Source organism: Xiphophorus maculatus, chromosome 10 (genome assembly GCF_002775205.1).
Source record: "Xiphophorus maculatus strain JP 163 A chromosome 10, X_maculatus-5.0-male, whole genome shotgun sequence".
Lineage (NCBI taxonomy): Eukaryota > Metazoa > Chordata > Actinopteri > Cyprinodontiformes > Poeciliidae > Xiphophorus > Xiphophorus maculatus.
Window position 1 is genome coordinate 8324684 of NC_036452.1, and position 27246 is coordinate 8351929.

Sequence of the window (27246 nt, forward strand, 5' to 3'; positions counted from 1 at the left end):
TCTTCACTGCTTGACATTCTCTGTGTGAGATGCAGTTTTACAACTCGAGTTGTTCTGGAAAAAACAAGCAATGATGCACATAAATAATTGGTGGAAATATGAATATATTTGACTTACAGCTTGTCATGAATGACAATATGTAGATCATTGTTCAAATTTTAGAATAGAATAGAATAGAATAGAATTCAACTGTATTGTCATTGCACTGCCACAAGTACAAGCAACGAGATGTAGTTTGCATCTATCCAGAAGTGCTGTACGAGATATAAATATTTATTTACAGATGTACAAGACTATGTATGTATGGACTATAAGGGGTTATAGCAAGAGATATAGATATTGTGTATAAATATAAATATGGGAGCTATATGCACAGATTATACATTATTTTACTTGTAAAAGGGGAATTTAGCTGTGTATTTTGCAAAGGTTCACCTGCATGATAACAAAAGCGGTTTAAAAGAAATTCAATCAGAGGTTTTGGAATTTTTTAGTAATTAGGTATTTTGTGACCCTCGGTTATGACATAATTTCAGTAATCTCCGGCTTTTTTTAATCGTTTTCTTCTCAGTTAGTGGTTGAAACTAAGATGAGAAAAGCAATGGAAGAGAGGGAAGTAGGTATATTGAATAGCAAACACAGAACTGCTGAAGTTTTCGTTTGCTGAGTTAAATTCAAGGAATTCAATCAGCACATCAGTTGTTCTCCTGAGAGGCTCCTGTTTATAGCTGGATTTGTTGTCTTTGATTATGATTTTCAATTTTTGTGATGACTCACTGCAGGAGTTCAAAGCACTCTTGGCTCATAATATGCTCTGTGGGTGCAGAACCGTTGTTCTAGACCTGTTAGGGGTCTTTTTTTAATCAAAAATGTTCTTTCAGTGATGACCTACTGCAACTTTTGTTTTATTGCTCTGTCCTCAAACAGTGTGAAGCAAACATTTCTTTTGCCTTCTCCTGAAAATGCAATAAGATATTGTGTTTTCTTTTTTCTTCTTTGGCATGTTCAACGGCTTATCGTGTCTTTGCGGTCCCTTGTTATTACTATTACTTTATTGTCTTTATTGTGTTGCCCTGGTCTAACAGTTTTATTTTCATTTTTCAAACTACAGATAATTCTACAATGAAGGATGACGCAGTATTCCATGGTGTTTCTGAAAGCCCCTTCCAGAAATTTTCATCTAGTAAGTTGATTTGAAATCTGTTACTAAAACAATCACATTTACAAACCTAAAAATATCTGGAGATGCACTAATTAGAATCTCAAAGCACTATTTTCATGCTTTGTGTTTTGTAAAGCTTTGGCAGACTGATTCTAAACTTCATAGGGACTTCTGTTTCAAACTGCCTTTAGCATCTAATATTAGCATTTAGCATGTTTAGCACAATTAAAACAATAGAATCTCTGAGTGTATTCTCCAGAGAATATATACTCTTTAATTCCGGGATTTCCAAAGATCTCTCAAAAGTCAGATTCTCTGTTCAAGTTTCACCCTGAATGACTGCACACATATGTCCTCCAAGAAATACAGTTTCCTCCTTTTTGCACCTTTTGTGCTTTCTGACGTCTTTTGTCATCACAGATTTTGAAAGTAGCTGAATTTGACTTTTGCTTGTCACTAAAAATGCCCAGACCAATGTGTGTTCTTGTTGTAGTGAAGCAATCGCTCCATATAGCGGTGCATTCACTGATTGACTATTGGAGTTTTTGATTAAGCTCAATATCAGTCAGTTCTTCTTGCTGCGTAAATTCTTGGTGCATCTCTTACATAAATGTTTTGCTTAGTAATGTAATGTCTTCTGTTTCTAGATGAGCCATGTCTTGGGGATAAATCAATTTTCTGTCAAATGGAAGTTCTGGCTCGCTACTGTTCCATCCCTGGTTACTATAAGCTTTGCTGTGAGTCATGCAACAAAAAGGAAAGCCAGACTACACATGTTCCTGACTCCAGCTCCAAGACTGAACCTGAGACCTCCACACCCTCCCATTCTGCCTCAGCCAAGGCTTCGTGGCTGGCAACCACCACTCCAAGCCTGCCACACACCACTAAAGCCATGAGACGACGGTTGTTCTCCACCATCCCTGTGCCAACCACGGCTGCCGCTGCTAAGATTCCTCCACCAACAGATGCTGCTCTGTCCCCACATCCCACTGTCAACTCCTTACCAAATGAAGAGAGGAGAGATTCCCATGTGGATACTCGTCTACCTCCAGGGCCGCCGCAGCCCAAGCAAGACTCAAGTGGAGGTGTATCGAAGGAGCACAATTCCATGAGCACTTTAGGCCCTGTTGCCGCCAGGTCAAGAAGGGACAATTTAGGATCAGAGAGGGACTCAAGTCACAGAACCCTGTTGGCTCATCAATGAACTGCGAGCAATGCTGTGAGCATTAGTGGGACTGAATAGAAAAGTCAGCTCACTTCTTGTCTGTTTTTTGTAACAATGTTTTTCTGTATGACAGTGAACCCTGACAAGCCCAGTGATGGTTACCTCATCAAAACCTCAGAGCAAAATGTGTGAAGCATCTGCACACACTCTGTTCTCTGTGCTTAAAATATGAAGCAGAAGAAGAAGAAAAAAAAGTCAAAACACAGGTGCTGTAAACTAATCAGACTACAGGACATGTTCAAAATGTGATGACTGCATAGCTACATTCATGTTTTATATCTGTGTACAGTTGTGTTAGCCTGTTTTTTCAAGTGCATTAGAACTACTATTGAACTTGGATTGTGAACATGTTGGTGCATGTGCCCACCATAGCTTCATTAGTGTAACACCAGAATAATTATTGACCCTTTTCCAGATAAAAAGAGAATTGTAAGTATTAGATCATGAGGAAAATAGTTCATCTTTTCATTACCTCTTTGTGCCAAGAAATCTTCAGGTTGGACTTTATAGATTATCTGGTTCAATTAAAAAAGGTTTAGTTGGCTCTAGCAGCCTTTATTTGATAGTGGCTACACAGGAAATGGGGTAAGGAGAGAGACAAGACCTGCAGCTAAGATCATCAGGCCAGGACTCAAACCTGTGATGGTCATCTCGAGCATTAAGGTCTCCGAATGTGGGTTGTGCTTTACCCCTGCACTCCATCTGGTTAATTTTTTTAACTTAATCATAAATTATCACCCAAATATACCCAGCAGAGGTTTTATTGGCAGCCCTTATTGATTGAACCCAATTCTATTTTAATTCCAAAATTATTTTAAATAATAATTTTTTAAAGAAGAAATCCATTTTTTACTGGGTGGATAAATCTACTGTATTACAGAATAATTCATTATTTTTTTTAATATTTATTTTTGAACAAAAGCCATCTAAACAGTCAAGGCCATGGTGCATTAATTAAAAAGTAAAATAAATCAAAAGAAACATATAATTGATGATAATAATAAAATTCATGAAACCTAAAGAATTTCTTGTGGGATTATGACAGGTCAAAAGCTGATTTATGTAGGAGAGCAGTACATCTCTTTAACAGAGTAAAGGTGCTGTACATAATGTGTTTAAAGGTTGCTAAAGCTTATGTTGGAAATGAATAAATTAGCATTGAAAAGAATAGCAGGGGCTATTTTTTTAGAGTACTATGGGCCTTATTTCTCACCTTTTCTAATATATTTAGATTGAATTTATAATCTGCATACCTTGTTATCTTAACAGCAATGAGGTTTTATGTTTCAGTCTACAAAAAAGTAAACTTTTCTAAGGCTCTCAAGCAATCAAACTCCATTTTCTTTCCTGGGCTTACAGATTCTTGTTGAAATGTAGCACTGATGTGACACTATCAATTAGTATTAAAGTTTAAGGCATTCATTGTCTTGTATTGTATGTTAGCCATATTATAAATATTGCTATCCAAATTGAACCTTTAAGCAGATGATGCAAACCCAGCAACGTAAAAAAAAAAAAAAAGCTTTCTGTATTGATTTGTTTCATTTTAGCTTCACAACTAAAATCAATAACATAATTTTTTAAGTGTATATTTCTTTCTGGTGGCACACTGATAATTTTATGGTCTGCATTTCTGGCAGGGACCTCACTGCTTCCCTGCCTCTGGTGCTCTTTTTTTATTGCTATTTTTATTTTCCAAGTCTAATGATGATTTATTTTAAATGAAACCAAATTATGACTTTTGCAAGCCAACCCCATTGTACTGTAGCATGTTCTCTGTCTACCTTTGTGGGACTTGATGCTTTAAGGACTAAAAAAAAAAAACAACTTCAGAAAGAACACGTTATGATATTTTTGTAACTCCTGCAGTTTTAAGATAGTGTACATAGTGTAAATTACATGTTAAAAACATTTGGAACTAGAAACAATAGACAATGCTACCGGTCCATGAACTGAAGCTGGAAATACTTTTACACAGTTCCTGCTCTCTAGCTAACACCTTCACTATGTTCATTGTATAGTTCTTGTATATACGTACATGAATGAAAGCTTTAAGTGTTAATATTTATTGAATTTCTAAGTGGTAAAGTGAACAAAGTAAAATTCATTTCAAAGTATGTACAATGAATTTTTTTTGTTGTTATTTCACTGCTCTTTTTTATTTTAGTTACGTTTGTTTCAATTTGTAACAACACAGTGCCTTACAAAAGTATAAACGGGCCTTTGATTTTCCCCACTGCATTTTGTTACATTACAGCCCTTAATGTGTTTTATTAGGATTTTATTTTATAGACCAACACAAACTAGAGCATAACTGTGACATGAAAAGGAAATGGTACTTGGTTTCCAAAGGATTTTTCAAATAAATACATAAAAAGTGTGGTGTTTAGGTGCTTTCAGCTCCCTTCACTCTGATACCCAAAGTAAAATCCAGTACCACAGATACCACTTCAGAAATTAGCTGACTGGTAGCTACCACAAGCTTGGTGGGAGATGCAATAAACACGTGGAAAAAGCGGCTGAGGTCAGATTGCACTACATGTAAAACCTGAGCTGAAGACAGTGTTCTGTGGGGGGGGTTTGTGGGAGGTGGGCTGGCCACCAATTTAGCGTTTCCAAGACCAAAGAAGTTCAGTAATAAATGTCAAACTATGGAATATGTTCTGGGAAAATTGTGAAGTGACTGCCCCTGCAGCCAGTGTCTGACTGTTTCGTCTTTTGCACAGCCCTAAGTATGCCTATTACTGTCTCTTTTGTCTCATCCTCCTTTCCCTTTTTTCTGCATCCAACTCTAGTAATAAGCACATGTAATTTCCCGTCCGTTTATTGATGGACTGATGTGTTTGTCAGATCTGTTGGACACAATTCCGCTGCAGAAATAAACTGTTCAGTTTATCGTCTTCCTTCGTACAGCGAGATTGGAAATTTGTGACAAGACCGCTGTTCAAAGATTCTCTACATCTAATATGATGACTTTCAGCATGTGGATGTGTAAAGCTAACAGTCATACCCCCAAAAGACTTTCAGCTGTGATTGCTAAAAATAAATGATGGCACAACAAAGTCCAAACAAACATTTACACTTGTGAAGTGGAATATTTATGAAATACATTGAAGTCTATTGTACTGTGACAAAGCGTGAAAAAAATGATGGGCACTTTATGTGAATGGAGATAACAGCTGCTCTAAATAAGATTTTATATCCTAAAATCTTTATTTAACAGCTCGTTTCATTCTAAATCAATTAATGCAGATCTACATGACACTTCCTGTAATGAGACATGTGCTGTATAGTTTGCCCTAATGTGTTCAATCTATTTTTGTAAGTACTAAGTAAAAACAAGTCAGCCAGTACACGCGCATTTAAGCACTTTATTAATTCTATCCAGTCATTTGCATGGTGTCATGTATCAAGAGACAAGTTGTGGCTCTTAAACAGGAAATCTTTGAGAGGTTTAAGTGGCACAATTTGACATTTATTCCTATTATAATCCAGCTTCCATCCACCAAGCTGGTTCTCCCTTCTGCTCGCTGTTCTTCAAGGAGGTCATATCATCCAGGCAGCATTTCGTTTCAACAGGGTAGCGTTTTGCCGTCCAGGCAGTCTGTCACTATGCCCCCACCTTCTTTGAACAAGGACAAGGTGCTGCTGCAGTGTGACGGTCATGAGGACTCAGTCATCTCAGACTGAGACGTTTTCGAAGATGTCTTGTGAAATCCAGCTGCGCTCGAGGCAAACCCTGATTGACAATGGACTTAGGCAGCCAGCCCTGAGGAAAAGCGAGAATTAAAGTCTTTATTAGGCCGCCTGAACTTTCTTTTACAAATATCCTCCAATGTTGAAGAAACAAATGAAGTAAGACAGTAATGTTGGGGAATTTAGTTCTTTGCACCACAAAATTTGATGTATTTTGTTTGGATTCTGTGAAAAAGACCAACACAGACAGAGTAGATGTATAGAAATAGATGTAGAGTTTTTAGTTTGTTCAGATAATCTTCTAGTAGCTTTGGCTACAGGGTTAAGACTCAGTATTCTTGTGGGAAGTTCAACCTTCACCTCAGTTTCAAGACTTTTGCAGCTTTTACTTTTTTTCAGGATTGTCTTATATGTAGCTCAAGCTGTCTTCACATCAACTCGGACCATTTTTCCAAAATTATTGTTCACAAACTCTGATTATATTGGGATGCTTTGTTCAAGCAGTTTCTGTTCCTAAGTACATAGTACTTTGCATCCAAATTGAAATAATTTCTTTTGGCATCATAACTATCTTCATTTGGCATTAATCTTGGCACTCTTTTGTGTTGTGCTTAATTAATAGCCATTCATAGAATAAAAGCTACAAATGAAAGTTTTATTACATGAAAAATCTCATTAGTTCACCTTTACATCCATGTTGAGGAGCCATGTAAAGCTGCTTTTTGTTGAGTCCTCATCCAGAGCTTTAATAACGATGCAGGTTGGCCCATCCTCAGCTCTGTGTTAGAATAATAATAAGATGATAAAAAAGCTATGAACATTACAGTTCAATAAAAGGCTAATTATGACACATATATAATGCATGTCATGCACCCTGCATCACATTCTTTTAACTTCCCTATGTAAAAAGCCAAAAGGCGGTTAAAGTCAGTTTGATTTCTCTTGCAAACACATTTTAACAGCAGGGCAGCATTTAAATTGGGTTTGTGTCCACACAAATTGCCTCTAGTAACATTCTTGTTAGCCTCAACCACACCTTATCTTTAGTTCAAACAAAATCAGTTATTTCCATGAATATAAAATAAAAACAAGAAAGATTATACCGACCGAATATCACTATGATGAAATACCTACCTAGTTAACTACTAGTGTAGTCAATATATTTATGTGCTTACTAGTTACCTAAAATCTGCACTCCTCGCATCCGAAAAAGATTAAAAGTAAAAAATCTAAATATTTGACTTTTCCTCTTGTCTTGGATTATCATTACATCTGTCTGAGGTGTCATTTCCATTTCATAACCTTAACTGATCATCTTTAATAAAACACTTTTTCCAAACACAGAGATCAAAAAATTGTATGCACTTAATATGGATTTTACTTGCTCAACAAACATATTAAGACTCTTATGAATGTGAAGTGAAATGGATGATTTCAATATTTTTCACAAACAAGAATCTAAACTATGCCATGCATTTGTAATTAGGCTCATCTACTCTGATCCATGATAAATCAATACCTTGTAGAACCACAATATTCTGCAGTTAGCAGAGACTAAATGGGATATGGTTACACTTTGACTGGATCATTTTAATGTAATTTCATGTAATGCTTAAGCTCATTATCCTGTTGAAAGGGGAACCTCCATCACAGTGTCAAGTGTTTTACAGCCTCTAGAAGTTGTTCATCCAGAAGCATGGTACCTGTTTTACTGTGGTAATGGTGTTAATTTCTGCCACACATACCATTTTGCAGGTAAAACAAAATGTGTCATTCTGATCTCATCTTTCTAGAGAACTGTCTTTAACATGTTTGCATTCATTTAGGGGTGTCCGAGTAAAAGAAGCTGAATATGCAGAAAAAATACTCATAAATAATTTTCTTCCACCTATAGACTGTGCATATGTTATTTATTCTAAACAGTAAAATCATTTAGTAAATTTGAATACTTTTGCAAGGCATTGTATCTCTCACATTAGTGGGTTTTGCTCACATGTTTCAGATTTTTTTTCTTTTGGACAAGTTTAAATGTCAGAGCTAATCAAAGCAGATGTTTTCTGTTGTAATCTCAGCACATGGAGAACTGGGAGTAACACTACTGACTTTCCATACAATTACATGAATGGTTTAATGGAGCAATTCAGAAAATTTCAACACTAAATGATAAATGGGTTTTGGAGTTTGGCTTGATTACAACATACCTCACAAATCCAGCCTGAGGTGGGAATGACTCCAGCTGAATTGCTGCTCCTCCTAGATAAAGGCAGGATTTTTCTTTGCAGCTGTGTCTGACGCTGAGGAAATCCCTTTGTCCAATAAGATTCCCTGCTGTCTCAGCTGAAACTTCGTGAGTTACGACTGTTTCAGGTCCAGCTCGCTTTAAAACCTACAACCCAAAAAACACACATTAAAACCACATCAGGCTTTTCAATAATAGTTTTGTATGTTTCATAACCCACAAAACTCAAAAAAAGACATGAATATGAGCAATAAGCTGAAACAAGCAAAAAGGTAATCTTAAAACAACTGAACTATTCTAGTAATTTAGTTCAAAACGTGAATAGTTATGTAATTGCTAAAGAAGCTATCTGTTCACATAGTGCTGTGGCCCTGCATATTAAGAGAAAGTTGAATGGAAAGGAAAAAAATGTGATAGAAGATATTCATAAGTGATAAGGATAATCACAACAATGAGAGCAATGTAAAATAAAGTCCATTTAAAAGTTTTGGGGAGTTTCACATGACATGGACAGCAGCTGGAGTCAGTGCTTCAAGTTTCAGTTTTAACTCTTACTTCCCTCCCATAATAGAAAAACAGAAATCTCCAGTAAGTCTACCCTGTGGAACTTTTTCAAGTCTGACATCTGCAACTTATAAAACATTTATTGTCAGCTACAGGTTTTCACAGAGTATTTAATGATATTGAGCTCACTTTGATTCGCTGTACGCTCGGGTTCCACTCGCTTATGTTCTCAACTCTGACAAACAGGAGGTCATAGAGGTCATCCAAGCTGGCTTCCAATACCGTCTCCAGCCTGAAGACCTTCCCAGCCCCCGGTATCACTTTGCTACAGATCACGTCACCATTGTTCTAAACAAGATGAAACATTATGCAACTTTTACATTTATGTAGGAGTGACTAAAATGAGTTAATTTGACAATAAGGAAACATTTTAAGACACAAAAGAAAGTTGGTACATAGATGTTACCTCTTGAATTTCCAGCTTCCATCCCTCTCTGTCCTCCAACATGCTGACAGCTTTCCTCAGTGCTTCCTTGCCATGTTGTATGTAAAACAGCTGATCTTCACTCACTGCCACTTCTGTTTTGAGCTCTGCAAGCAACTTGGATGAGTAAAACGTCATAGTAAAACATTAAGTAGTAGTAACAAACCTATGTTTCAATACCAGCAAGTTTTCCGATGTGATGTTTGATCTGCGCCCAAGGCTTCATTTGTGTGATCTCCTTGCTTATCACTGCTACTGCTGTGCGTTGAAGCCCTGCAAGTTAGAATGGGAGGAAGAACGATCAGAACGTACAGCATCTGAATGGAGCACAGGAAAGCTTTTTGTTTTCTAATCCTTCTTTGCTTTACCTGACATGCTCCTAAGGTGTGGGTAGGATATTCCACAGCAGAGCTTCACCACAGCAGGCAGCATGTTGTCTGCCTTTGCCAGAGACAGCAAAGTATCAAAGGAGTTTCTCACGTCTTTATACAGCTTTCGAAGGACACTCCAAAGAGATAAGGGCCGGAGAAAAAAAACATAGAACTTGTTCTGGATTCAGTCCTGAAGGCCGTGCTTGACATGAGTTTTTTTTTTTTTTTTCCCTTAACCAAAACAGATGATTGAACTCAAGGTAGGAAGAAAAGGCTGCACAAAAGACACAATAGGAAAACTGGTTTTAGCAAGAAACATGGATAATTAAGTAAAAGTTTCCAGAGGCTTTAGGTGAGAAATAAAAACTAATTAGATGTAAAAAAAAAAAAAAAAAACTACTTCAAATAACAGAGCTGTTACTATAAATTCTGCATTATAATAGCATTACAAATTGATATAATAAACCATGGCATTTTTTGTAGCTATTATTGGTTTGGTAATTATTTATCAATAGTAATGTATAATTCTATTATAGTCACTAACTTAATTCTGTGTCAGCGCTGTTTGCTGAAAAGTTTGGGAACACTATGTTTGAGGAAAAACTGCTAACAGATGTAGAAACCATACAGTACTTTTTGGAATTTTCCCCAATGCTTAATTCCACTTTAGTTTTAATTATTTAACTTACTTACATTTTACTTGATGACAGATTTGTTTAATAATCACAAAAAGATATTTCCTCTGGAATATTGAATGATTTACCTCACAGAAATTCTCTAGTTTCAGCTCATTCTTCTTTCGTCAAGACCTTTTGTCTTGAGTTTCATTTGCACAGTTTCTGCATCCTGTGTGTGCATGTGTGTATAACACTGCTCTTTGTGTGAAACATTTGATAAAGAGCCCAGAGCAGCCCTGTGATCTCAAAGCTGCCTTGCAGAGTCGCTGCTCACAGAGCGCCAGAAACCAGCTTCCCCTTATCACCAAGAGCCAACAGGTGTCCTTGTTAGAAGGATTCCTGACGTAAATGATAAACTTCACCTGCTGGCAAGGCAATGTGGGTATTTAATTTGTTTCTGATGTACAAGGTTCATAACACAGTCAGAATAAACGAACAAAATTAATGAGGAAAAAGTTGAAGTCTTGGTAAACGAACAACATATTGGCAGCATAGTGACTTAGAACGATTAAAATGTAAAGTGGACTTGTACTTCAGCAAAAGAATAATGGATGCATTTAGTTCCCACGGATAATCACCTGTCTTCATTTGCCCTATGCAGTGCAAAAGGCATAGGGCTGCATCTTGCAAGATGTGACGTCTATACAAGATGTGATGTTATGTAACATGTCAAAACTAGATTCATTCAGTGTTTTTCCATGGGGATGCAACTGACCACAGACACTGCCAAACCCATTTTATTGGAACCTGTCCACCTTTATGTGTCTTCTGTGTTCTAGTAAAAATTCTGATTAAATTTCAAAGTCTTGTGACTATTAACATCACAACAGTAGAAGGGACACAATTTCATTGAGAAATCAGAATGCATAAAAAAAATGTATTAAAAAAATGTTGTCTAGAGTCAGAGCTCAAGTGTTCCTATTGGCCATTGATGCACTTGGGGATCTGATTGCCAAACTTGGGGTTTGGCTGCAGCAGATTATAGGAGCAACTTTAGAGACCTCTGTCCAGAAGAGGGCAGTCCTTGTAACAGCTAAGTTTCTGTGCAGACCACAAACCCCAACTCCAGGACTCAAGCCTGAAATGAAACTGAATTTTGTGTGCTGTTGCTGCAATTTGTAGCTCAGTTCATAAAAATGCTCCTACAGTCTAAAATAAAACAAAGCCACTCACATATTACGATACTGTAATCTACAAACCATTGAGATATAAAGATCACTCATGTGTTAGAAATGAGGGCAAAATTAAAAAATGGGTTTCTAATTGAACTTTCATTTTCTAGGAATTCCACAATGAGCATGAACCTACTCATCTCTTTATCTAGTTGCATAAGCAACAAGATATGATTGCCTTAATTAAATAAGTGCAGCCAGTAAAGCAAATTAAAGAAAAAGAATGTGATAAATTCAGAAAAGTAGTGCAGACAAACTGTGCACATACTAGCTATAAATGCAAAAAGCTACTCCGCCTCTTGCGATGTCAAGTGATAATTGTTTTCTGTTTCTATATTTTGTATCTGTTGGACTTGCTTGTTGTGTTCCATCCCACAGATGCGACTCTCTCGTATTTTGGTTATGTGCTGGAACATGTTTCCCTCCTTCTGCTCCACTGTCCTGACTGTTAACATAGTGGGGATGTTTATTTAGTCTAAATTTTTATTTAGGTAAAAGGTATGTGTGGAAAAAGCTGCCAAATTAATGTTCATATCTTGAAACAGAACAGTAAGGAAATGGTCAGTACTATGCAGTGTCTTGCAGAACAATTCTTACTCTTGTTAAATTACAACCGCAGGTGTTGTGTGGTTGTTGTGATCAAACATTAAAAATGCAAAGTGGTATATATTTGTGGAATGTAAGAAAATTGGTAGAGAGCTTCCAAAGTTTTTTTTCTTAAAACTTTGGCTTACATTACAATTTCAATTCTCTTTTGTTTAGTTCTTTATTAAAAAGCAGCACTTAGCACCTAAGGAAGTCCCCTAATCTGTAAGCAAAGTCCATTCAGGGTGTCATTTCAATACACCCTGAATGGGTGTTCTGTGAAGGCCACAAAAATTTGTTAGTGAACAAACAGCAACATGAAGTAAAATTAACATACCGGACATGTTAGAAATAAAGATATAGAGAATCTCAAAGTCAATGTGATTTTGGGATGAGACCAAATTTAACGTTTGGGCTTACGTACATGCAAATCAGAACACACTATGCCCACATTGAAACATGGTGGTGGCATCATCATGCCATGGGTTGCCGTTCATCAGCAAAAAGGTTGGTCAAAGTTGATAGGAAGATTGATGGAACTAAATAAAGGGAATTTATTGCAGGTGTGTGTAGTTGAAATTTCTAGTTTTCATCTACATAATGACTAAGCACTATTTTTGAAGCAGCACAAACTGAGACTGTGTTGGAAGAGTTACTTTCCCTTTTCTTCTGACAGTACACATATTTCAAAACTGTCCTATTACTATCATGCTCTGATCAAGAATAAGACACCAGTCTCAAGGCCTTTTTAGTCTGAGAGTTAAAACATGCAACTTATTAGCCATAAATTACAATAACCATTTTTTTTTTCTTTTTATTGGTCTCATCGCCAAGAGTCAGCAGATGAACGTGCTAGAAGGATTCCTGACGTAAATGATCGCAAACTTCACTTGATGACTCGTTAAATTCAAACTAGGATTGCATCATCAAGGAAATTTATTAAGGATGCGTTTAGAAATGGCAAAAATGACTTTTGGCACCTCAAATTTTTGCCCTCTGCTTAGATGAGTTTGGAGCCATTAAAGGGATTCTGCATTACAAATTGTGATTCTATGAAGTGATTGTCTCAAAAATGAATAATCCTCACAAAACAAAAAATAAATATTGCTTTCTATGCAAATCATTTTAATGACCAACACAGTCATATTAGTTGTGGTTTAAATGTTTCCTGTTCATTTATTTGGTTGTGATAATTGCACAATTGCCAAAGTCTGATATATCAATCATGTAATATTAAAGAAAAAGAAAAGACTGGATGATGTCTCAAAAAATGTTCAGTGGAAAACAAACGCACCAAAAATCTCTGCTTTCAAATTCTCCGACAATTTTTTGCTTGCAATAAGCGCTAAGGTGTTCATTTGCTCTAGATGGACAAGTTTCCTAGCATTTTAAAACCACCAAAATAAAATCAGCGGTCTTCTTGTGGGAACAGGATGGCATGGTGACTCAAAACATTAGAGGTAATGTGGGCTTCTTCAGCAAGAAATTATTCACATGCCATGTTTGTCTTAAAAACACTAATGATTCAGCAACTCCTTTTATGTTGTGCACTTACAGACAATACCACTGACAATAGCAGTACAAGTTGTACCTTTAAAAAGAGAGAAATTAACTTGACTTAACATTCCAGCCATTAAAAAAGCTCTTAGTTTAAAAAAAACATTCCATTATAAAGACAAGGTATGTTATGTGTATGAATGTTTTTTGTTCTAAGATAGATTTCTGGTAAATTATTTGTTTGTTTCTTTTATACTCACCATTGTTTGTCCCCTTAGATGCTACAGACTGAGCAGGCATATGGGAATGCTGGCCTGCAACTTCCTCTTTAAATTGTAACACTGGGTACAACCAAATGGAGGGGTTTCTTTTTTGCATTGAGTTGCTTGGGTTCTTTAAAGTAACCTTTAAAGTTGTTGTGTATTAAATGTATTCTTTTGCAGACCATTTAGTTATGTAGATGAGATAGTTGTTTGGTTTGACCTGTTTTCGCATGGTATAGTCTAATGATGTGCAGGTGTGTTGCCAGTTCTGTATAAAACCAGTAAGATTTTGGCTACTTGAGATGGATGAGTAAAATCCGCAAGAAGATCTTAGAACTGGTAGCTGATGCTGCTTCCCTATCACCTTTTATTACCCTTTGATGACACTACTTCACCATCAGTAACTACTTATTTTGCACGCACAAAACTCTTTCATCCCTCTAATAGGAAAAAAAACCCTCTCTGAAGTATTGCCATGGCAGCTGCCCAGATGTATTGATGTGTTCATTTATTATCAACAAAATCCAAGCAACTCTTTTCTTGTCAGAGAGGCTTCTCTTTACAATACTTAAAGGAAGATGTTTTGCATATTACCAGCTTCTGAGTTTTTGCAAGTTAGACTGAAACTTATGATATGGCAGAAGCAGTAAACCATGAACCATTAGCTGACATTACACAGGCTCTCTTTTTTAATGTATTTTCCCTTTTTTAGTTTCTGTGATCATTCTTTTTTCTAGATTTTATATGGTGTATGATGACTCGTCAAATGTTTTTAGCAATTTTGAGACAAAAATGCTTTGCTTCTGCAGTCATTTTTTGATTAATCCATTTTTATTGCATTTTACAGATGAATACGAACGTTTGAATGAATGGCACATAAACGCCTTTGTAAAATAGATTTTGTTGAAACCGGGCTCTTGCTGCTGTTGGAACTCAGACATGAAGGACTGAACTACATACAGTGAACAAAGAGATTTATATAAAAACTATTAATCCCAAAATACACTGCATTGCCCAATTTTAGTCAATTTTAATGAATGGTTAAGAATTGATTAAAGGTATGAGTTCACCTGAAAGACAGCTGATCTGACAAACTCAAAATCAGAAGAAACATATTCAGTAGGCATAAATAAATGCTTACTGAGAAGCTGTGTCTACAGCAAACATTTATTCAGAGCTTAGCAAAAAATTAGATCATTTGATATTAAAAGTTAATCCTCAACTGATTTTTAATCCTGATTCAATGTCCACAGGAACTCCAAAAAATATATCTAAAGATTTACGTTAACTACAAAACAGAGCTAATTTAAATCTCCCTGATTATATGGGTTACTATATGAATTACGTAGGAATTATATGTGTATATTTTTTCAGTCAGAAGTTTGAATACCCTCATCATTTATTCATTTGGGGCTTCTGATGGTTTATTAATAAAAAAAATGTTTTAAATCGTTTTTCTTGACATTGAATGATTATACCACAACCTCTATGGATTTTAAAAAACAAGAAGTGAATGCAGCAATTTCAACTTATGGAGGATTTTCTCAAATTGATACAGGATCAATTTACAACTTCTCTCACATATTTGGTTAAATGTCCCTAAGTGATATATTGCAAACATCATAACTCAGTAAGACCGTAAAAAATCACATGCAAGGACCAGCAAAAGGGTGACCTTGTGTACACAGTCAAATTCAGGCAGAAAACTAAACAATTGCTTGGAAGACTAATGGCATAGACCTTTAATAAAGTTCCACTTGGAACAATTCCCAGAGCTTAACATCCCTCTGATGTATCCATTTCCAAACGAGTATTCATGTGCGCTTAGAATCAAAGTCAAGGTGCGACACCCACTCCGATCCAAGCTCAACTGCTGATTTGAGGTGAAGTTCAAGGATTTGGAGGTGGTCCTTCTCCTTGATCTTTCCACCCACTTCCAAAGTGAGTGGGAAAATCAAGAACTTAAATGTGCTGATTGTTACACAGGGCTTTCTTTCTTTTTTTCTCTCTTTCTTTTTTCTTTCTTCCTTTCTTACTTGTTTTCTTTCTTTCTCCCGTTCATCTTAGTTTGACTGAATCTGATGTTTTGGCAAAAATGGATTTTTACAACATAATTATCCAAAATAAACATCAAGGCAGACTTGCAGCCATTAGAACAGAATAAATTCATTCTTATGCAGACAATTCTTCTTTAAAAAACATCGCAAAAGTTGTTTGTTGTATATATATTCAACAACAGAATAAGGACCTTTCAAATGTAACCTTAAAAGCCCAAACTTAATTTCTCAATCATAGCTATGATGACTCTATGTGAACTTCTGACTGCAGCTATTCTTCTCTATATGGGATTGCAGTAAGAAGGTAATTCATGTGTTTACAGAACCAATGCCAAGTTTTGGTAATAGTATGGTAATAATTTATATATTCTCCTTCAGTTGGACTGTAGAATCCTACGGTTGATCATAACGTCCTGCATGAACTTCAAGCACTTCGGTGCTTCCAATTCTTTCTGCAAAACAAACATCAATTTAAATTCAAAGAAACCAATCAAACACCAGCCAGAGCAGCACTCGTTCAATTTAAAAAAACACATGGGAAATTACTGAATTACTGTAAAAATGTGACAAACATGCAGTGCTTTGTTTCAGTCAGAATACTCTTTTGCTTTCTTTTTCTTGTTTTAGTTAGCTCCACAAATAAAAGAGGGTTCTTTCAGATGTTGAAATAACTTCTGCATCCAATATAGCCCAAAATACACAAAAGCTCAAGATGTAACCTGGAATGTTCTTGTGCTGAAAATCAAACCATGCTACATGCAGTTATTGGTTCCAATGGTTACACAACTAGTCATTAGATTCAGAGCGTTACTATTCACATAGAGTCAGGTTGGTTTGGGTTGAAACAAAATTTTTGAAAACTTTTGTTTGTCTGATAGTAAAATTGTGTTTGAATATTTGAAACTTCTAAGAGTGACAAAAACAAAAGCTCTGGCTGAAGAAGACTGTGTGGGTGGCAAATACCTTTTACACAGTACACTACAAACTGTAACAATTTTACAAAACACACAGATATTATTATTTTCCCTTATTCTTAGTTCCAGTACCTTCTTTAAAGGCTAAATGAGTCTGAAATAGTGTGAAACTGTTCTGTATCAAGTTTAAAAGAGTCTCAAAGAACTTTGAGGGCAAATTTACTGAGAAAGAGTAGTGGGTCAAAAAGGGAGCCAGTAGTGGAATTTTAATAACTTGAAGATACCCCCTACTCTTCCATAATAAATTCATGCCTGAAGGCAAAAACCCTGGTTAAAATAAGATGTATTACATTATGGAGAGAGCTGTCACTTCATCTAAAGACACAGCTGTCAAAGGAATGAAGGATAGGTGCATTAAAAAAACTTCCCTGAGGCTAAAATAGTGAAGGAAAAGATTCTCCAGAACTGTAAATATACAGATATAAAATCTTCCAAAACATGTTGTTAATTACAACCAGTTATTTACCTGATTGTAATTGACTGGATGTAATTAACCAGTTGAAGTTGATTTTCTTGGTGTGAACAAATAAATGAATCATGTCAATATATGAGCTTTAAAACTAGTGATAAAATGCAAGTCATCAACTTGACCTGGATCTCCACGTGTTACTTTGTGTTAGTTCGTCCCAAAAACCCAACAAAAACCCCCCAAAATCCTCAAGAGACATCAATACTTTTGCAAGATGCTGTATTTTTAGTCTGGATTGGCACATGAGTTGTTTAGGTATTAATGACAAAGATGTTTTTTTGAGACAAGCCTGGAAGAAGAAGTTTGTAGTGATACAGCAGAGTGATAATTTTACCTGTTTGTCCTGAAAGTAGTAGGTACTGCTGCAGTGCAGACTCAGAGTCTGCCTGCAGGATCTAATAAAGTAACTCTAAAACCTGATAATGTAAAAGCAGATATCACCACGTTATTCTGCAAATCACATACATCAAGAAGTTTCTCAAACTTATTGGTGACAGAGTTTTGCTACAGGGTATAAAGTGATGTATAGCCTTTGCTCAAACCTTTGCATCCTATTTCTGGGACATCTGAGCTTTACTTTAGATCTACTTTCTCCTAGTAAAAAAAAAAGTATATGGTTGTGGCAGTATTAACCTCTACACTCTTCTAAAGGTCTACTGTACTTTAGACATAAATGGAGAAATGAAAGATCGGTTGAGTTGTGATTCACCATGAATTCTTGATTACGGAGTGGTTGAGGATACTTCTTCTCCTTATAAAGTGATTTGTGTTGGAAAAAAGTGATGGATGGAGGAATGATTCTTCCGGTTTCAGCTGAATATTGAGTCTTTTGTAGGATGTGTTTGTTATAGGGTTGGTCCTGGAATACATTTTAAAAGTGTTCTAATTTAGTTAGCAACTAAATCATGTAAAACAGCAAACAAGCACACTTTGGGCTGTGTGCGAATTTCCATACTTCATAAATATGTTATCAGTCCATCATACTCCATACATTCATTACCAAGAACTACTTCTAAATTCAGTCCCTGCAAGATTCAGTTATGTTCAAAGAGGACCCAACAGTCCCGACACAATCTGTTTCTAATTCATTCATCATATTTTTTCATGTATACGATCATTAAACATTTGCATACTTCCTTAATTACTGTTGTATGATTATCTCATGTTTTCTTTGTTTACTTCAACTGTAATTTAAATTGGCCAATTTAATAATTAATTAATGATTAATCTTATTCAGATATTTCTCTATTTTAGTTCTCAGAAATCAGTAATGTTTCATTTTGATAGAGTGAACTACAATATTGGTGTTCCTCTCAATAAAATTATGATTCCCAGACCAAAGACAACAACACTAATTTTATTTTACCTCCACTTTTCAGAAAGTTGGTTAAAGAGGAGAGTTAGAGATGGCGCAATAGATTAAACTGCTGTCATTCCTCTGATCATCCGTGTTGCACCTAAAAACACACAGCAGGCTCCACTCTTTGCCTGCAGCAGTACCAAGTTACATAAGAAATCTCAAAATGATCAATAGTGGGGAATGGGAAATACTGCATCTCTTTTCCTCACAAAGAAGCTAAAGATTGTGCTCAAAGTTTTGCAATTTACAGAGCACCCGCACCTAAATTGACCGCCATTTTTTGAGACCAGGAAGGGCTCTCATTGTTCATGTTTGTCAAGGTAGCTGAGTTCAAAATTCTCTGAACAGTTAATGCCACTCACGAAAACCTATATATAAAGTTCCAGTTCCAACTTGTTCTACATGCATTTTTCTTTCCTTCTGATGAGCCAGTTTTGAGTTGTGCTTAAGATCACTCTAATTTTACCTTTTCATCTGCTGTCAGGTTGAATAACGGAAGGCACTGCTCATGTTATTTTTCTTTAAGCTGCAGGGCGTCTTCAAAGACTTTCTGGTGAGTAGGTGGATATTTCCATATGCCAAAGAAAAATGTTTTTTCTTTGACGTGAATTTTACTGTAAAAGTTACAAAAGTGGCCAAATTTGTATTATATCATGTTATTAAACTTCAGAACTATTCCACATCCCTACAAACACTTTCACTATAAATATGTTTTTGTTGCTCTTTTAGGGGTTGAAAAGACAGACTAACATTTGCAGCAAGGTCTCTGAGTTCATCCCTCCAGGCCTCTATCACTGAAAAATAAGAGAAAAAAAATGAGAATGAAGCCTTAGAAAAGTAATGAGAAAATAGAATTGCATGTGTGCCACCAACATATCAGATTTGTTTTTGTTTCCACAGGCTTCATGAAGATTTGAAGCAAATGGGAAAGCCGCTGACTCTGGCGCTTTTTGGAAGACCTGGTTCTTGAGAAGTGGATGAAGAAATAATGATGAGATGACATTTCTTACTATGAAAATAGGCCTGCCATTGAGTCCTAGTTAAAACATACAAAATAGTTATTTCACTAACATTCTTGGAGGGTATAGTTAACAGAACAGAAATGTGAGCATTTCCACAAATATAAAGGTTTTCTAAACCCCATTGATATGGAATTAAGTATTATTATACATAACAAGACATAATTTCTGCTTTCAGAAAAAGACAGTACAGGAAAATGTTTAAACTGTGAGTGTAAGTAGGTTAGGAATAAAAGGCAGCACAGCCAGAGGTGTGTAGCAAGATTGAATTCAAGAAAGAGTACCATTACTTTGCTTACGTAAGCATAGAAGTATGCATATATAAGAGGAAGATGAAAGTAATCGTCCCAAAAATTTAAAAAAAAAACAGAACAATGCTCAAGTCGGAATAAAATTATTTGGAAAAACCGTACTTAAGTGCTGAGAAACTGTTCTTCTTCTTCTTCTTCTGCTCCTCCTCCTTCTTTCACTGTACATTCTGCACTAAATCAACAATATTCAATCTAATTTTAATATTACTAAGATTCTGAACCAACTGATTTCTCTTAACATGTTGAATTGTTCAAAATAACATGCTCTAGCATCCCATCTTCCCCACAATCACATTTCCCAGTCTGATGCGTCCCTATTAGAAATAATATTCTATTCAGGACAGAATGTTCAACTCTAAGTCATGAACTAATTTTCTCTTCTCTCGTGTTCCTTTCTGTTTCTCCAATTTTCCTCTGGATTTCGTAAAATCACCGTACTTTCCTTTCTTTCTCTCATAATTTTTACCACATCTTTTCTGTTTTTTGTGTTCATACTGTGTTACAGTATAACATCAGATTTGATTTGCAGACATTAAATGAGACAAATTCTGGTATTTCAAAGGGTAAAAATGAACTAATGAATGGGTCTGAAAGTAAATGAAGAGATCAATTAAAAATAACAAATTCAGGCTGAATAGGCAAACATTCCCAAATCAAATTAGCCTAAAACGTTTGAAACCTAAATTTACATTAGGTAGTGTATATATGTTAAAATTAGTGCTTTTCGAAGGTGAATGGTGTCTGATGAGTTCGACTGCTGCTCCTTTTTCCTGTAGTTCCCCCAGAGTTTTGAGTTATGACTGGAAGTTTGGCCTCAAACCAAAAGAAATAAAAATGCTTAAGTAAAGGAATTTTACAAGGTGATGTAACAGAAATAGCAAAAACGTATGCCGATTGATTGCAAATTGCTGCCTCCACATGTTATATAAGGTCCTGAAGACTAAGTCACAGCATAAACCTATACTTATGCTTCCTACCATCAATGACTTTCCAGGAAAATAAGCTCAGATTCCGCAAAAAAAAAAAAAACCTAACTAACTTTATAGCAGTTCTATCTATGCTTTAGAAAGCAGTAGAATCCAGAGGGGGCTTTGTAATGCTTAGAAACCTGAAGGGAGCTAAATACTAACACTAGTGTTCTTGTGCATTCTGTTTTATTATTGGAAAGTTCAAATGAAAGTTTAAAAATATGAAAATTTAAAGATTGATACTGTAAAATACATCTTAAAATCTATTTCTTTTTGCTGGCTGCTTTTCCTCCTTTGATAAACACTTACGATTTTATTAAAAAGAAAGTCTGCATATGTTTGTGTCTGAGGGTTGTTCCTGTGTCTTATAACAAATATAGACCTAAATTTAACATCGTCTCTCTTTCGCAGCCCAGACACTGGGTCGTTAAAACCAAACACTAGAACAGAAATTGTGACTAAACTTTAGAGAAGAGACATTATTATTCAAAAATCACCATTTTGAACCCAATCAGGCTTCACTGAACCTTTTTCAGACGTTTTAATAAGAAATGATAAGATCGTAAAATTATGATTTATATCATTGTTTTAGATGATTTATTTCATCCCAAACATTACTGGTCTAATAATCCAGATTATGGGTTATGCTTTTCAAACCTAAAATTGCCTTGTGTTACTGCATCAACTCAGTGCTGGACTGGGCCATATTTGACCTAACACTGGTTTATCAAGATTGCCCAAATTTTCAACATGGCCATTTTCAAATTGGGGAAACTCAGATTTTTAACTTAAATATGTCAGCATAATGAAACTATAGCTCAGCTTTCGTTGTTCAGTGCTTTGCTCTTGAGATTTGCACTCGAAAAATAGACACACTCAATCTGTGCCTTGTTGTTCTTCAAACCTTCTGCTTCCATGGAGACCAACACAAGCTCAGATACAAATACTCAAAGAAAATCTAAAGAGAGCAGCTCACTAACACAGTCATCAAGGGAAAAAAAACATTCTCCTTTTCTTTTAGATTACAGTTTGTTTTTTTGAAGACTATTTTCCACAAATTTGTATTTTGTCATTCAGTCATTACAACAGTTCCTTGTTTTACCTCAGCTGTTCCTCATCTGCTGGATAGACTCACCTGTTTCACATTCAGCATTCCCCCCGGCACAGTACTTAAAGGCTTCATTCACTCTCTGTCAGTTTTTTTGTGCTTACAGAGCCTTTCACTGCACTTCATTGCTGTATGTGTTTGGCTGATTTGTTTCAGATTTATTCACTTCAATTTGCCTGCAAAGTGAAGTGATTAAATCAGTTCAGGTCCTTAACAAAAACACCAAATCATGATAATGCCATAACTTTTCTCACACAGAAAGCAATTTAACTCATATAGGAATTACTGTCGCTGCTTCTAAAGAATAGCATATTGACAGGTTATATTAATGTTATGTATAAAATTTATTTCAATACACTGACTCGGTCAAAAATAAAATTTCACATAAGTATTTTCAAGTGCTTATGGTACAAATTATATGCCTTCTACTGTTTTGGAAGTCTAACAAGATGATATTAGCTCAATGAAGAATTATGGGGTGTGCTCTTTTGGTTTCTGCACTGTAGCTAGATTTTTTTTCATAACTCAAACTAATAATTTTTCTTTTTTGCAAGGGACTGAAAAGTTTACCGCAAGGAAAAGGTGAGGAAGGAAAACACTATGGTACCCTCTCCTTCAAACAACTGGAATAAATCTTTCAACTTTTACAGAGAACTTTAGCAGTTCAGAAGGCAGGAAGAATGTGAATCAGGGGCCAACTTAAGATCACTCTCAAACTTCACCACAACTTAGTATTGATTTGATAATACTACTTGTTTCAAAATATGTATCCATTAAGCTCCTAATTTGTATCTTTATGGTTTAGTAAAAATCTGTTTTGCTTTTTATGTAGTAATAACGGTTTTGTCTGGCAATCAACTGCCTCACTATTTCCAAAAGTGAGTATAACAATTGTCCAGGTTCGATACTGTGTGTAGAGAAAGAAAGTGTGCCATTAGTGTACATCAAACTCCACACACAAACTGAAGATCACACAAACCAGAGCCAAGGCCCTGCTGACCACCATCAGTAGCAAAGCCAGGGCCACTTTAATCTCACCTCAACAACTCTAAAGTGAAAACGTTTCTTTTTTTATCTGCCCATCTCTAGCTGTGACAGATGAAAAAAATTAAGCATTAAATGAAAAGTTACGATTTACAAATGAGAAAAATTTACATCTCAATCAACTCACAGTTCACAGCTTCCCAATTTCTAGAAAATGAGATACAAAAACATAAATTTATAATCTAAGTCGATTTTGATTTAAAACTTTTTTTAACTGATAGAATTTTTTGTTTTTATAGTTGTCACATGAGTTCTCTTTAATTTAACCAACAAACACCAATTTAAAGTTTTAGTTAATGTCAAACAAAGCCTGTTGCTGTGGAGACAGCCATTAGCGGGCAGATAGCTGACGCCCACGCAAACAGATGACAGGAAAAAAAGAAAAGATCATCCGTTCTTCTAAAGCACACTACTGAGTACACCATAATCACACTAGTTGACTAAACTCTGTCAGGTGCATTCATTTCAAATGTTTTAGCCAAATTCCATCTACTCATGTTGTTGGAAAGAATACTTATGAAGCAGCACCGAGAAGTTCAAGGAGAATGCACTCATAAACGAGATCTATCAACATCTCTTTTTCATATACAGTATATGTACCGGTATGTACATTCCTAATTCAGCAAGTTCATATTTGTTAAGATAACAAAGTGCTCCTCGTTGGCTGTTGATTAGTTGAGATGACTGGTAAACATCTGAGTATGCAGCAACAGAGTTTGTTCCAGACAAGGAAAAAATCAGCAGAAAAGGGAGGAGAAACTTTAAAGCACCCCAGGATCATGACACAGATTTTCTAGAAATCATACTTTAAAAGAAAATAACGGTTTTTGCCAGTCCTTCAGAAATAGACCACAGACTCAATGAGGAATCTAAGTGGGTAAAAAGAATAGTCAGAATGAGGAGATGGAGCTGATGAGTCACAGATGTTGGATGAAGGGTGAGGACAGGATGACTTGGCATGCAGCCTGCCCATAAAACTAGAAATAAATGTATGTTTTACATCAAGATGACAAACCTTGACATCTGCCCTTGTTTGAAAGTTAATCGTATCCCCTGTGAAATTAGTATTTTACTTTGATTTACTGACCAGCAGGTGAGTTAGAATCCACCAAAAGTTGTTCTTTATGATGCTCCAGACCATAGACTAAAGAAAATCTATTATAACTCCGACAAGTGATCCATACTAAAACTGTTGCTTGTTATTATTAGATAATTAAAGCCCGTTTCTGTTCATAAATCATGCTGTCGCCCTTTTCACCAGCTGACCTGCAGCGCTGATACCAGCATCTATTCCTGTGTTAGGCCACTAAAACATCGGTATCCCATGACGGATTATCTGTCATGGCAATCTGGGATTTGCTGTAAAATTGTCTTCCTGGGTTTAAATTATTCAACTTTTATCTTTCATTCTAAGTGAATTTGTAGAAATCTCATTATATGAGTTTTTTCTTAAAATTTAAACACATTTGTAAAACATAAAAAATCTAAAAATATATTTCTGAATGTGATGATTATGGTTTTGTATGTGCAGTCCTGACAAACAAGATATGCAATGAAAGTAAGTAAGGAAAATTCGTCAGATGAATTATATGACATCTATCAAAAATATTCACAAGATTGCATTTATTAAAACAGAAACCTTTACACTGTTTAAACTCTAATCTCCTGAACTCTAGATATGTCTTAAGAATAAAAGTTGGGTTGCAAGACAGAAACTTTTTATGTGTGATGTTCTGATGAAACAAAATTTTAACTTTTCAGCCCACAATACCACATATTAATTTTTAACTTAGTGGATCAAAAAGCATTCACCGGGAGTAAACGTAAGGTGTGCAAGGGACTGGCAGGACTGCAGAATAAAATTGGATAGAGAAATGTTATCACAAACTGATGCAAATAGCGTGCTGAAAGATTTCAACAAAAGAAGGCTTAATGCTTTAAACATAAAGGAGTGTCAGTCAGGTATGAGATTTAAGGTGATGAAACATTAAATAAATGCTATTCTCCAGTGATTTGCAGGTTGTTTGTCCATTCATTGATTTCCCCAAATCCTGTGAATAATCTTCAAGGTATTAATAGAGCAGTCTTGTAGCCTGGCTACCAAACAGTAACATGAAACTGTGATCTCATCTCACATAATTTAATGTCATAACAGAATGCTTGAACTTTATAAAGTGTGAAGGATTAGGTTTTAAATACACAATGCCTTCCTTCTTAAATTAAATACTTTGCTTTATATATATATATTAAACATGTTAGTGCAAAGCTCCTCATGACTCACTTTTTCCACTTACCTGGCTTTTACTGCTCTTTTCAAAAGGACTTCCAGTGCTTAACGAAGCCCACCAAGGCCATTTAGAAAGATAATAATGTGACAAATGGGAGAAAACAAACACCGATCAGTCTTCTTTTATACTCATTCATTGATCCATGAAGCTTTGCTGTACGCTGAAAAAGATTTGAAAAAGCTTATTTTTCATAATGTGTGGTCAGATGAGAGTCATGAGGCTTAAAAGACTGACAGTTTTCTCATTACTTACAAGTTTCATACATTCAAGCATGTTGATGGGAAAAGGAGGCTTTGAACATGTATTTCAATCAGTAAACTAAGAAATATATATACCTATCAATTATTCAGTCAAATGTTTTTGAATGGAAGGGTCAATGGTACAAAAATATAAAACAACAACAGCAAAGGAGACATAAATGGGTTAACTTTAGATTATCTTAACTTCCCGAGCAATTCTATTTTTGTTATTATTATGGTGGTGGAACAGCCTCGAATTCTCCTATGCGCTGTTGATGGTTTGAAAAAAAGACCTTTCAGATAGGCTATTAATGCTTACTATCATGTTTCTCTAGTAAAGTGAACAACATTTTTGCTGTTTTTGTAGAAATGTTGCTTGCTGAATCACACAGTTTAACACAGGCAGCAGGATAATTCTGAAGAATCAGGGGCAAAGAGCTAAAAGTGGAACATGTGGAGCGGAAAAGTTGATAATTCAAGGACTTGCCATTTCTACTCTAGGAAAAGGTAAAATGTGCAGCCACATTAGATGAATACTAATGCTTTTATACTAGTTCTTATTTTTTGCAAGAGTGTGACTGATTATAATTATAAGGCTGTGAAAACTTATTTCAAAAGCTTTTTCACATCATTTATCTTGCAACTAAATTATAAACAGATGAGCCAGGCCCAACATCAGTGTAAAATCTGACAAATGTAATTATGAAAAAAAAAAAAGAAAAATAGAAACAAATTCTTTGTCATATTGAGTATTTGTAGAGGACTCAAATACAAATGAGAAATGCTAGAGAGACTGAAAAAGCTCATCTAGTGAATGGAATTGACAGGAAACCTGAGTGAAGACAATAAGAGGATCTGAGTCTGACATTACTGAGTGCAATAGTGGGAACTTAATTACTTGATGCTACGGTAAAGGAGCAGATGGAAAGCAGGTGTTCAACAGCAGGAAACAGAGGGACTGAGGGAAAACAGATTGTAAGCTCTTAACCTTGTGGGAAGTGTTCAGAGAATATTTGAGTCTGAAATTCCTGCACCATGTAAAATTCTATCTTATTTCATTTATAAAATGTGTTTTTTTTCAGTTGGATTGCAAATGTCAAAGTGGAAAAGTTTTGATTATGATCTAATTTTCTTACATTACCATAGGGTGAAGCAGTCTTTCTACAGTCTGCACATTTTAAACAGCGTTTATTTCATAGCAAACCTTGTAAAAAAAAAAAAAAGGGAAAATTCCCGAAAACCAAGCATAAATTAAAAAAAACAAAAAACATTCAAAATTCGTTGAAAATTTGAAAAAAATATGTGACGTGGATCTCCATTTGAATTTTACGTTTCATATGTTTAAAGAGAAAAAGAAAGTAGGAGACAGAGCGAGAGAGATAGACAGAGAGCGAGTGAAGCATCTGCAGCACAACAGCTGTCTGTGCTGGGTTAAAGAGTCAGCGCCACATTCACACGCACCTGTAGGATGGAGATGCTGCCTGCGCTCTGAAGAGTTGGCATTTCTTCTTTTTTTCACCCCCAAGTTCGCGCC

General features: G+C 35.6%; 2 protein-coding genes across 3 annotated transcripts in view; one reads left to right on the plus strand and one right to left on the minus strand.

Moving 5' to 3' along the window:
* Window positions 1–5287, plus strand: part of adamts14 (ADAM metallopeptidase with thrombospondin type 1 motif 14) — a 51491-nt gene extending 46204 nt beyond the window's left edge. For both annotated transcript variants that reach the window (XM_014469179.2, XM_023340896.1), the window contains exons 21-22: window positions 1112–1183; window positions 1810–5287. In XM_014469179.2, coding sequence (XP_014324665.1) covers window positions 1112–1183; window positions 1810–2366 — 629 coding nt within the window. In that variant the 3' untranslated portion in view covers window positions 2367–5287. The remainder of the gene's footprint in view (window positions 1–1111; window positions 1184–1809) is intronic.
* LOC102221523 (steroidogenic acute regulatory protein, mitochondrial-like) lies at window positions 3589–27215 on the minus strand. The gene is made up of 8 exons (XM_014471504.2): window positions 27174–27215; window positions 9679–9751; window positions 9491–9583; window positions 9293–9417; window positions 9016–9174; window positions 8285–8469; window positions 6768–6861; window positions 3589–6156 (listed from the first exon to the last, which is right to left on the minus strand). Exons 1-8 carry the CDS (start codon window positions 27213–27215, stop codon window positions 6064–6066), a joined length of 864 nt encoding a protein of 287 aa, XP_014326990.2. The 3' UTR covers window positions 3589–6063.
* Between the last annotated feature and the right edge of the window lie 31 nt (window positions 27216–27246).

Coding starts and splice junctions, on each gene's coding strand:
- LOC102221523 (XM_014471504.2), bottom strand. CDS start 27,215: ATGCCAACTCTTCAGAGCGCAGGCAGCATCTCCATCCTACAG. Junction 6,862..8,284: donor CCTCAGGCTGGATTTGTGAG/GTATGTTGTAAT, acceptor ATTCTAACACAG/AGCTGAGGATGGGCCAACCT. Junction 6,157..6,767: donor TCCTCAACATGGATGTAAAG/GTGAACTAATGA, acceptor GCTTTTCCTCAG/GGCTGGCTGCCTAAGTCCAT.